General features: G+C 40.9%; 1 protein-coding gene across 1 annotated transcript; it reads left to right on the forward strand.

Annotated features, from left to right (window-relative positions):
- Positions 1-378: 378 nt before the first annotated feature.
- Positions 379-4,150, forward strand: LOC115146198 (ADP-ribosylation factor 6-like). Its single transcript, XM_029688127.2, has 2 exons — positions 379-530; positions 675-4,150. Exon 2 carries the CDS (start codon positions 1,401-1,403, stop codon positions 1,929-1,931), a length of 531 nt encoding a protein of 176 aa, XP_029543987.1. The 5' UTR covers positions 379-530; positions 675-1,400; the 3' UTR covers positions 1,932-4,150.
- The last annotated feature ends 9,245 nt before the right edge of the window (positions 4,151-13,395 follow it).

A 13,395-nucleotide genomic window follows, 5' to 3' on the forward strand; every position in this document is an offset into this window, starting at 1 on the left:
ATTGGTCTTCCATCATGTAATTGTAATTTAATACATTTACCCAATACATTTTGACTAGCTAATAGCTTGTTAGATATTATTTAGCACCATGCACGTGCACCAAATAAATGCATCCACTTCCTTGTATGGTGCCGATGGGTTTATATACATCATTGTATGGTGCGTTACATTTTCCTGCTCTTTACAACATTTGCTGGACTGGTTAAATTCGTAACATGCATTTACTTTAAACGAATGCATTTCGGACAATGCACGTAATGTCAGAGTAATCCGCGGAGCCGAAATGGCGTCCTCTGGTCACAGTTCAAGCTGTGAAAGTTCGTGCGCAAGCCAACTAACTACTGAACGATCCAGAGGAAGTGACTGGTGATGTTGTCCACACCTTTCCGGTAGATCAGAGTAGCGTTGCAACTCGGCTGAAAAGGAGAGAGAGGTAGACGAAAGCGGTTTGCAAATTACTGAGAGAGGAGGGGGGAAACAGAATGTAATATATATATTTTGGGAAGATTTGTGTTAAAAATACACGGAACGTAAGTTGCATTTTTTTCAATTTTGTTGAGCTATCCACAATGCAGCATGTAGGTAGCTAAGTAAGCAAGCTAGTGTCAGCTAGCTAGCTGTTAACTTGCTAAGTTGAGCTTTCTGACACTCCTCATGATCCTCTTCTGTTTCAGGGGAACAAGAAGGGATTTTTTTTTATTGAATCAATGACCTTAGTCGCCGGGACTTTAGGAGAACTGGCTCCTACGAACGAGTGTGTAGCCCAGCGTGACGTTTGATGGAATAGCTGCAGAACATTGCCTTTCTCCTCCGGTGGTGTTGATCGGAACAAGGACGAGGAGGGGGACCTCGAGACACATTCACCAAGAGGAAGTAAGAAGTACCGCAGTTTTTTTGGAGGGCCTATTTGACTTCCTTGCTCTATCAACAGATTCACTATCCCGCCCCTCCCGACCCTGAAGAGAATAGAAATCAATAGTATGAACATTTTGTGACAGCTACAATTAAAAAGTAACAATATACTTAGACGGCTTGTCATACAATTGACTTATCTCACCTTTGGGTACACATTTGAACTTGGTTGTCTCAAACTCTGAGAATTAAGTTATGAACAGCAATACTACAAGTTAGCTAATGATTTGCCACCAGGAATATTATTGTTGCCAGTTTGAGATTCCTTTCTTTGGCCGACACATTGTGAAGCATTGATAGACCCGCACATGACTCAGTTTGAGCTTCATAATTCACACCATGTCCATTTGTAATTAGTTGCCTAGTTACGCCCGGTTAAGCAAATAAAGTTAACCTGCATGGTTTTGACATTAAGGAAGTTAAAAAGGAAATATTGAAGAATCCAACCATTTTTTTCATTTTGAACGGAATATTTATGCACTGTTTACATGATGGGGAAAATGCTATCGAAAATCTTTGGCAACAAGGAGATGAGAATATTGATGCTTGGACTTGATGCTGCTGGAAAGACCACCATCCTTTACAAACTGAAACTTGGACAGTCGGTCACCACAATTCCCACAGTTGGTTTCAACGTTGAGACTGTGACTTACAAAAATGTCAAATTCAATGTATGGGACGTTGGAGGCCAAGATAAGATCCGTCCCCTGTGGCGACACTACTACACCGGCACTCAAGGGTTAATCTTTGTTGTGGATTGCGCAGACAGAGATCGCATTGATGAAGCCAGGCAGGAACTCCATCGCATCATTAATGACCGTGAGATGAGGGACGCCATCATCTTGATTTTTGCCAATAAGCAAGACCTACCCGATGCCATGAAGCCACACGAAATCCAAGAGAAACTAGGATTGACCCGCATTAGAGATAGGAATTGGTATGTTCAGCCCTCCTGTGCGACCACGGGAGACGGACTATATGAGGGGTTGACATGGCTAACATCAAATTACAAATCCTAATGATTGAGTGATTACTGTTTTAGATTCAACTACAAAAAAGTCAAATTGAGGCAAGTAACACAACTTTACTTCTCAAATAAATATATAATAAAGAGAAGTTTGATCTCCATTTATTTTTTATTACTATGATGACCCTATAACTAATTTATCTTTATAAACTTGGTTTTTCTGGCTTATAGTTTGCTTCTACTTAGCTCTTGAGAACCCAAGGTGTCTTAAAGCCGGTCCCTGTCTTGGGTTCTTAGCTGATGGTATGGAGGACAGCTGGCTCCATGTGAACTGCATTCCAGATGCTCTGTTTTAACGTTTAGAAACTTTAATAATCCTTGCTTGCGATACAGTTTTGGAAACCTAGCTATGTTTTTAGTCAGGCTAATGCCAGCTAGCCAGGCTGCCAACTAGCTACTACTAGCAAGGGAAGGCGACTCTTCCTTGATTTCACAAAAGGAAATGACAAAAATAAATGCTGTCGCCCCCTTGTGAATTAGAGTGGGACCGGTGAAGATATCATTTTACCAACAGGGGTCCGCTGCTCCAAAATTTGCACGCACGTAGATCAACAAAGTGAAGATTGTAGTAACCTTTACGCACCATTGGAGACTTTTGAAGTGGAAATTGGAGGGGAGGAAGTGTAGCCTGTTGGAGGCGGTGTTCTTGAAAATACAGCCGGGTGCAACTTTCCTAAACTGCTTAGAGTACGTGTATATTTTGTATTTGAAAAAGTTCCAAATGTTTCCAAAACTGTATCACGTGCAAGGTGTATTTGAGTTTAGGCAGAGCATTTGTGCAGTGTTGGCATTGAGCCAAGTCCAATGGCTCAATGTAATGCAGTGGAATTGGAGTCATGAATAAGTGTTAGCTTCTACTCTGTAGCAAGCCTAGGGGACATTATGTGGCTTGATGAATATCAATTAAATGTGTTCATAATTCAAAGCTACAGAGATTACCAACTTTGCCTATTCTTTATCACATTTTTATATATTTTCTAATGGAGCTGGATTTGTATTTTCATTAGGGCTCAAGCTTGGTTCATGTATGCTTTAAAGATACTGTTGGATTGTGAGTAACATAAGGGTCTGATTCATAGTTTTTCCTTTCAGAACTAAAGTCTGATGTTTAGTCTAGCTTGTTTGGGACAACTACAACACCTTATATTAAACATGTTTTTAATACAGAAACCATTTAGCAAATGTAGGTATTTGTATTGACAAACACTGCAAGGTGTGATTTAAAAGTTTGGCCATTGCGTACATTTAATTGTCAACATTCTGGACATTGTTGTGACAAAATTGTCAGGAAAGACATTGACTGTCCGAATACCCATACTTGCATTCAAAATAGTAGGTGTTTTGGGTATGCAAAAATGTTTTGTAGTATGTGCAATGTCAAATTGTGTATGCCTTAAATGCCAGGATGTCATACTCATTTCGGGCATTTCATCTAGTAAAATTCACTGCACACTATTAAGGAAGAGAATAGTTTTTCGAGACCCACTTGTGTTTGATAAGAGCTGATAATCAGATATGGTGATGTGCTTTACCAAAAATAAACGAATGGCAGGAATCAATACAATTTGAGCATTAGATTATGCATTCTCAGTATGGATGAGCCTAGTATGGTATTGGTTGCTTACTGTATTCGATTTTACTGAACAGTACGTTCTAAATAGCATTTAGTACGATTAGTACACAGTATGCAGTTTTAGTAAGTAACAAGACAGATTTAGGACACTGCCAGAGTGTAGTGCTTAGACTCACCATCTGGAACCCAGTTGCACAAGTGATTCCCTATAGTGGGCTATATTGTGAATTAATTGGCCTTTTTGTATACTCGTGTTTTGATCCCAGATTGTGCTCAAGCAAACAGGTCTCCGTTAACCCAAACATGCTTTTCAGAATTCAGCTTTTGTTCATAGGGTAACATTGATGGTTATGAAGGCAATGGACTAATATTTCCAAAGGAATGTCATTCAGCTCTGAGCTCTCAACCTACTACCATTCATATGTCTCAGGATGCCGAGACCTTTTACTAGCCTGTATCTGCAGCATGAGTACAGAAGTATAGTAACCCTTCAGCAGAGTGGGCCTGTCATGCAATGGGAGAGAGCAGCTCCCTGGTGAAATGATGTTTTGGTTCAGCTCTCTTATTCCTATGTTGACTTGGAGAACCATGTACAGAACAATGTCATTGTAATGTCTAATTAAAAAAGTAATTTTAAATGTCTCATTTTCTTATGTTGATCATAACTTGACCAAAAGTGATTTAATTTAATAAATTGCCTTCATTTTGCTCGACTCTGCTTTGGCAGCAGCTAATGGGGATCCATAATAAATAAAAAGGAACACAGTTATCATAGTACACAGCTTCCCAAGGACTCAAAATCCATTATAAGAAAGTATGTGCAAAATGCTAGAGATAGGATTGTGATTTGTTCTTTGCTTATAGTTGACCACCCTTGCATTGGGGAAATTCTTATCTGCTTTATGTGAGCGTTTGTCCCCTTGAGGAATGATTTATAATAGAACTTGTTCTCAACCTGCCTACCTGGTTAAATAAAGGTGAAATGACATTTGCAGAGCTTGCACGTTTGATGTGCTACAAACTGCCAGGTGTTAAAATATCCAACACAAAACACCTTCAGTGCTTCAGTACTGTGCTTAAAGATGTTCTTTTTACATAGGCTAATTGCCAGTATATGTTGAGACCTATTTTAACTGCATAACTAAAAGCTGTGGTTTAAGGTGTGGCAAGCTTAACCTTTACCAAGAATGCAATTTCCCTCCCGATGAATGGACTACTTTGATGTGAATTGGTCAACAATTTTTTTGACATGTTTTTAACGTAATGTAATTTTCCTGTGTTTTTCAGCATTCTATTCGCATTAGGTAATGACTCATTCTGTTATATTTTATGTGAAGAACACAATGTCTTGTTGGTGTGTTGCATTGAGACTTTTCAGGCCGTTTATATAGCTGTCCACCCTCAAAGCCTTTTGTCACTGTTCGCCACCATTGAATTGGGAAATATATGTTTTTCCTTTTACCCCATATACAAAACAGGAAGTCCAAATGGTCTCAGTGGAATAACTACAGAGCCACATTGCTAGCCTACATTGGGGGTTGACAGGCTGCATAAATGTTGGAGCAATACAGCAGTTTCTGAATTCTGTCAGCTGTGGTTCAAAACAGGCTGGAAATTAATAATCCCCCCCCAACCCACCAATATTTGTTTAGAAGGAACATACTATGATGCATGCCGACTGCAAAACAAAGATTAAAAAGCAATTTTTTAAAAACTATATATATATATATATTAGTTTCTTGGGATAGTGTACAATATTGTTTTTAAAAAACAGACCAACATCTGCTACCAAGTTGTTGTCCTCTCCAGTAAGCAATCCAGCTGTGTGCTGGTTTGTATCTTGTCTGGGGTCCTGTGAATATTGTAAACTGTCCACCAGATTGGTTAAACTCAGAAAAACATGTTTTTGTTTGTAGACATTGCCCTGCTAAATGTGCTTTCTTTTTCTTGAATTGGGTTTTATATTTGCCTAGAGGTAAATGTAGATTAAGGAATCAAATTAAAGGTCACAATGTGACAAGGTCTCTAGTTACTCATTAATTTCTATATTATCCCACACCAGGCAGTAATGGTGCCTTGTCTTTCTGGGTCTCACTAGGCCATTTCCTAATTGTACCAGCCCAAGGTGTTTTCCAAGTCTTGACTTAATGAATCTTATTGAGTAGTCCTCATTACAAGAGTAAAAATAATAGGGCCAGAGACTGTAGCCTCTACTCAGACACACTGACTCGATCAGCTGAAGAACCAGCATGAACTTATCTGGTTGGCACATGCTGAAGAGAGATGCCAAGGCCATCGTCTGTAGTCAACCTATTGGTTCACTAAGAGTCCAAAGCCCAGAGAAGTAGAGGCAGGCTTGACTTTTAAACTTAAAGTCATAGGACAGATGCACAACATCAGTGATAGCCCAGGCAACAGGAGGTTGTCATACAGTTGCGATAAATGATATGGCTTTCGTTTGACTCGGTGTCTATGGACCGCTGCTGGTTGGTGTATTTTGACTGACACTGCAGAAGCCCAGGCAGTGGTGTCACATCACATGGGACACCAGCTGATAGTCTAGCTTCAAGAAGTTATGAATCATGCCCTTGCAACTATACACCTCACACTGCTGAGTTAGTGGATACATACATGTTTACTTTTCAGAAGCATTTATAGTGTTGTCAGTAGAATTTATGGCATACCATGAACATTATTACTTAGATGGAAAAGGATGAACATGTTTCAGCTGTGCTGCCAAACTGTCTCTAAAACTTGCAGACAAGTTTGAGTTCCAAAGTGGATTTCTCTTTGCTTGCTAGTTGCTACAAGTCAGGAAGGGGTTGTTGGTGGGTTCTCTAGCACTGGGTGGCCATTGTTGAGAGGATGTGGACATTGTATGCGGAGTGGGGTGTGGGAAAGGACTGATGTCCAGAAATGATGTTTGATGAATTGTGCCTTGTTTAAATACTGTACTGATGAGGATACAGTTACATAGTAGGGGGGATTTGAACCTGAGCAGGATTGGGGAAGGAAAGGGGTGCTCGAACTGGCCCTAGCATTTGGTACAGGATGAGTTTCATACTTATTTGTCAACAAGGCCCAGGGATAGGTCTCCTGTCCCTCGACATAGGATGGATGGTTTGGGTAGAACATCATCAGCCTGGGATGTGATGGGCATCCCTCAACAGTGGGAGGAGAGTGATCCACCCCTCGATCGATGTTGAAGGACGGAGGACTCGCAGCATCTCACAGAGTCAATATCTGGGAGTGCCACAGAGAGGGAAGGCAGGCCTCTCCTGGGATATTTATTGATCCCCGTTTTAAACTGCAGTGGCTTGGTGGGACTGATGAATACATTTTAATAGAATTGTTCAAACCCCACATGCTTGTTATAGGGCAGGACAAGTCAAGACAGACCATGTCCCTCCAACTGTCATTTTTAACATTATCAATCATTTTCGTATCGGTTCTTTATTGTTAATTATCTGACTGATTGGATTGCATTTCTCTAGATGTCATGTATATAAAACATACTGATCGAGTGTTTGTATATTAACTGGTTGCCTGAAATAGTAATGTGAATGTAAATACAAATAGTGCATGCACTGTGGTGCACCCCTACAATATATACAAAATATATATTGCTTATTGTGCTGAGGTCTTATTTCTTGTGGTCATGGGGTCTATGAATATGATTAATCTGGTGTGCCCCCTGTTTTAACAATTAAAAAATAATAATAATTACAATTCACCAGCAATAGGACTCCATTGGAGCCAGATTGAGACAGACACTGAGGAGCAATGGAAGGAATGCTTTAGTTCTCCCATTTAAATCTGATTAAGGACAAAGGGAGTGTTTACAGTCCTCACAAAGACAGGATTGATGCGGGTAGGCCCTGGGGTTTTGGGCAACAGAAGATCCGTTAGTTTTATTCAACAGCAATGGGTATTTCCTTTCTCAGCAGCACAGCACGGGACAGTGTCCTTTTATAGATTTGATAGGTTTAGCAATAAATGTATATATATCATTTAAATTGAACCTTTATTTAACTAGGCAAGTCAGTTAAGAACAAATTCTTATTTACAATGACTGTGATCACTGTATTCCATACATTTCATAAAATCTGATTTTGAAGTTAACCACGCTGCTACCACTCATGCTTAACCCTAACCTTAAATTAAAAATCAAAAAGCTAATTTTAGTTTTCATGAATTTTTAAAATATATATTTTTTTGACATTGCAGCTGGCCTATTTACAGGTAAGCGGAAATCTCTCAATACACGACCATTGACTGTAAAAAAATATGGACGTATTGTTTCCTATGAAAATGGTGGTGTGTTTGAAGACCAGGAAGTGTAAATTTCAGCGTGTCACCGTTTTGCAACATGGGGGTGTTTTTGGAACCATTGCAATGCCCAGTTGGAGCTGCGTCTTTCTTTTCCCCAACCCAGTTAAGCCAAAACCACGCCTCATTATTCAGAGGGCCGTTCTTCAACGCTTTGAGCGCTCTCCAAGTCCGGGAGTGAATATCACGTAGCACAAAATTCCAGTCACTGATTAATAACATTTGCCCTTCTATTTCGATATTGAAAAATATAACAACATAATGTCGTGGACCAAGCTAGCCATTAACGTCCCTTAACGCTCAAATACCGATTCAATGGCTGTGTAGTATAGCGTATTCGACTGAATGATTAGAATAAATATTTGAGAAATTGTGAATAATAAGCATATGCTTTTACCTGATAATACACTACTAATGATAATATAACAACCTCAAACACTGAGCTAGTAACGTTAAGTAGCCTAAGTTAACTTAGCTAAAATGTTCTCAATTGAAGGTCAGCTGAGTTCTGAGACATTTTTGCAACTCATTGAAACTGAAAATAAATACATGGGCAAATGTTACCAAACATGATGATAATAATAGACCTTTATTACGGTAGGCAGCTAATTGTTAAATTACACTCTATCCTTACCACTGTCTCTGCGCTGATCGCCTGTCAGTGAGACCACGCTAGCTAGCCAATGTGAGCATAGAACGCCACTCTGAATAACGGGGTGTGGTTTTAGCTTAACTGCGTTGGAAAAAAGAAAGATGCATTTGAGCTATTCTAGGAAGTGATGTTGCAGGCTAGCTCAGTGCTGCCCCCTCATTGAATATATCAAGTTGAAGGCTGACTGAGGTACTGCAGGCTGCCATTAGCTACTAAATTATCCTTTTAACTTCGTCTGTATGAAATTTGAAAGTAATTGGTTCAAGGACATACATCTGGTGAAATAGAAGCAATTATTGGTACCATGATTGTGTTTGATGTTTTTTTATATATCCACTAATATTGACCACGAAGATCGCCATTTCCCCATTCACATTAATGGGGGATCCTGTTTTCTGGAAACAATGCCTGCAAATAAATATCAATTACGGTCCCATTCTCATTTGCTTCCAACGGTACCAAAAATTAGAACAGGTTATGGTAGAAATAGTTTTAGTTTACTCAGCTCCATGGTCCTGGAATTCTCTCCTGAACATTTAAAAATTTGATAATCTTTTTTATTTTACCAGGCAAGTCAGTTATTAAGAACAAATTCTTATTTTCAATGACGGCCTTCCAGAGAACAGTGGGTTAACTGCCTTGTTCAGGGGCAGAACGACAGATGTTTACCTTGTAGCTTAATAGTCCAATGCTCTAATCACTAGGCTACCTGCCGCCCCATCTAGTTTTGTTGGTGGAATTTAAACACTTGATCAATGTATATATCATAGAATAGTGTAATTGTCTTTAGGACAGCTGTTTTTTGGTCAAGACTTTTGTGTTTTTAATGTAATATGTCATTGTTGTACTGTATGTGTGTTTATAAACTCAGCAAAAAAAGAAACGTGGCAGGGTACCACTTTTTCAGGACCCTGTCTTTAAGATAATTCGTAAAATCCAAATAACCTAACAGATCTTCATTATAAAGGGTTTAAACACTATTTCCCATGCTTGTTCAATGAACCATAAACAACTAATGAACATGCACCTGTGGGACAGTCGTTAAGACACAAACAGCTTACAGATGGTAGGCAATTAAGGTCACAGGTATGAAAACTTAGGACACTAAAGAGGCCTTTCTACTGACTCTGAAAACACCAAAAGAAAGATGCCCAGGGCCCCTTCTCATCTGTGTGAACGTGCCTTAGACATGCTGCAAGGAGGCATGAGGATTGCAGATGTGGCCAGGGAAATAAATTGCAATGTCCGTACTGTGAGATGCCTAAGACAGGACAGACAGCTGATCATCCTCGCAGTGGCAGACCACGTGAAACAACACCTGCACAGGATCGGTACATCCAAATATCACACCTGCGCTGGACCAGACAGGACTGGCAAAAAGTGCTCTTCACTGACGAGTCACGGTTTTGTCTCACCAGGGGTGATGGTCGGTTTCGCGTTTATCGTACTCTGGAGCAGGATCGATTTGGAGGTGGAGGGTCTGTCATGGTCTGGGGCGGTGTGTCACAGCATCATCGGACTGCGCTTGTTGTCATTGCAGGCAATCTCAGAGCTGTGCGTTACAGGGAAGACATCCTCCTCCCTCATGTGGTACCCTTCCTGCAGGCTCATCCTGACATAACCCTCCAGCATGACAATGCCACCAGCCACACTGCTCATTCTGTGTGTGATTTCCTGCAAGACAGGAATGTCAGTGTTCTGCTATGGCCAGCGAAGAGCCTGGATCTCAATCCCATTGAGCACGTATGGGACCTGTTGGATCAGAGGGTGAGGGCTAGGGCCATTCCCCCCAGAAATGTTTGGGAACTTGCATATGCCTTGGTGGAAGAGTGGGGTAACATCTCACAGCAAGAACTGGAAAATCTGGTGCAGTCCATGAGGAGGAGATGCACTGCAGTACTTGATGCAGCTGGTGGCCACACCAGATACTGACTGTTGCTTTAGATTTTGACCCCCACCCCTTTGTTCATGGACACATTTTTCAATTTCTGTTAGTCACATATCCGTGGAACTTGTTCAGTTTATGTCTCAGTTGTTGAATCTTATGTTCATACAAATATTTACACATGATAGGTTTGTTGAAAATAAATGCAGTTGACAGTGAGAGGACGTTTATTTTTTTTGGCTGAGTTTAGTTGTTTAATGTTGTTAGTATGTAAGTTGTTGTGTATGAAACATTGTTCCCCCTGCTGCTATTGGACCAGGTCTCTCTTGGAAAAGAGATGTTATCTCAATGAGGGGGAAAAACTACCGTGGTCGACCTTTGGCTTGAAATCCTCAATGCGAGGGGGCAGTCATTCTCTCCTGGACAAGATTCATTACACTAAGGCTGTGGTGCAAACTCATAAAAGACACACCCTCGTCCATTTACACTCGCCTTATGCCCTTGGGGGAATCCCCGTCGCCATCTTGGGGGGTGGTCCAAATGATTAGCCAAACAACCTTAGCCCCTCAGCCCTCGTTTTTAGTCGGCTTTGCGAGTGTACAATTATGCCTGAAACTCTTCATAATTCAATTCGTGACAATTGTACATCCGTTAAGAAATTCAGCCAAAACTTAAAAACAACATCAATGGAGAAGTCATCATATAAGTGTAAGTAAAAACGAATGCAAATAAGTTAGAAATTGTGCTACTAATGCACATGACGGCACAAACACCTTGTAAATATGTTTTTGTTTGGTTATCTTTTGGAAATTGTAGGCGTTTTATTCATATTTATAGTTAATATAAGTGGTCATGCAATCATAATTGACTGTAGCGCATATAAAGCACCCACAAGCTATTGGTGGCTGAAAACACAATCATTGTGGGATGAACAAGTGACAATTTTCCAGTTGACCATGGACTGATTCTGGCTCATTCAGTTTCGGTCAGACAGGTCAGGTGACATCTACCCACATGATAAGGCACTGGATAAATGTATCATACAAACCACATGCCACAAACAAATGTGCACCCCACACAGCTGAGTTAGTGGATAAAAACTTGTTCACTGTTCAGAAGCATTTATAGTGTTGTCAATAGACTGTATGGCATACCATGAACATTCTTACTTAGGAGATGGAAAAGGATGAACATGTTTCAGCTGTGCTGTCAAACTGTCTCTCAAACTTGCAGACAAGTTTGAGTTCCAATGTGGATTCCTCTTTGCTTGGTATTTGCTACTGGTCAGGAAGGGGTTGTGTGATTTACAGCACTGATAAAACACATACAAACACTTAAACATATGCTTACTTGCATTTCCTCAGACACAGTTAGTGTGCTTGTGTGTTGGTGTCAACACACACTCCATCACCCTCCTCCCAGTAGGAGCTCAGTCAAGGGCCTCCATTAGGACACTGATTGCAGTTTAATTGGGCAGTATTGACTACTGTGGTTCTCCCTGATTCATTACTACCAGATGATCTCTACAACCTTTATGACAGCCATACGAGGACAGAGATAGTCAGCCAGGTTTTACGACCATTCCTCTGTGAAGATGAGACCCCCTGCCCCCCTCTCTATTCCTGCTGAGGTTGGCTGAAATCCCAGAGGCTTCCTGAGAGGAAAAGATGGCTAGCAATGGGTTTTCATTATTTTATGTAAGGAAGGGAGATGTGCATTCGGAAAGTTTTCAGACCCCTTGACCTTTTCCACATTTTGTTATATTACAGCCTTATTCTAAAATGGATGAAATTGTCCCCCCCCCTCAGCAATCTACACACAATACCCCAGGTTTCTATACATGTTTTGTTTTTTTATACATTTGCTATCTCATTTACATAAGTATTCAGACCCTTTACTCAGTACTTTGTTGAAGCACCTTTGGCGGCGATTACAGCCTCGATTCTTCTTGGGTATGACGCTACAAGATTAGCACACCTTTATTTACTGGACAGTTTTATCTCAATCTCTTCATTCTAAGACTCAATCCTGGACACTCTTACTGACAGTTGTGGCTGCTTTGTATGATGTGTTGTTGTCTCTACCTTCTTGACATTTGTGCTGTTGACTTTGCCCAATAATGTTTGTACCATGTTTTTTTTTCTGCTACCATGTTGTGTTGCTACCATGTTGTTGTCATGTTGTGTTGCTACCATTGCTGTGTTGTCATGTTTTGCTGCCTTGTTATGTTGTTGTCTTAGGTCTCTCTTTATGGAGTGTTGTGTCTCTAGTTGTGATGTGTGTTTTGTCCTATATTTATATTGTATTTTTCGTCCCCGCAGGAGGCCTTTTGGTAGGCTGTCATTGTAAATAAGAATTTGTTCTTAACTGACTTGCCTAGTTAAATAAAGATTAAATAAAAATATAAAAAATTGTTGGGGGGTTCCCATTCCTCTCTGCAGATCCTCTCAAGCTCTGTCAGGTTGGATGGGGAGCGTCGCTGCACAGCTATTTTCAGGTCTCTCCAGAGATGTTCGATCGGGTTCAAGTCCGGGCTCTGGCTGGGCCACTCAAGGACATTCAGAGACTTGTCCCAGAGTCACTCCTATGTTGTCTTGGCTGTGTGTTTAGGGTTGTTGTCCTGTTGGAAGGTGAATGTTCGCCCCCAGTCTGAGGTCCTGAGCACTCTGGAGCCTGTTTTCATCAAGGATCTCTCTGTACTTTGCTCTGGTCATCTTTCCCTTGATCCTGACCAGTCTCCCAGTCCCTGTCCTTGTCTGAACACTACCATAAAGGCCTGATTGGTGGAGTTCTGCAGAGACGGTTGTCCTTCTGGAAGGTTCTCACATCTCCACAGAGGAACTCTGGAGCTCTGTCAGACTGACCATTGGGTTCTTGGTCACCTCCCTGACCAAAGCCCTTCTCCCCCGATTGCTCAGTTTGGCCGGGTGGCAAGCTCTACGGAGAGTCTTGATGGTTCCAAACTTCTTCCATTTAAGAATGATGGACGCCACTGTGTTCGTTGCAACCTTCGAGGC

This window comes from Oncorhynchus nerka, linkage group LG18 (assembly GCF_034236695.1).
Source record: "Oncorhynchus nerka isolate Pitt River linkage group LG18, Oner_Uvic_2.0, whole genome shotgun sequence".
Classification (NCBI taxonomy): domain Eukaryota; kingdom Metazoa; phylum Chordata; class Actinopteri; order Salmoniformes; family Salmonidae; genus Oncorhynchus; species Oncorhynchus nerka.

What these genes read in the sequence shown, in the direction of transcription:
- LOC115146198 (XM_029688127.2), top strand. Translation starts at nt 1,401, where the DNA reads ATGATGGGGAAAATGCTATCGAAAATCTTTGGCAACAAGGAGATGAGA.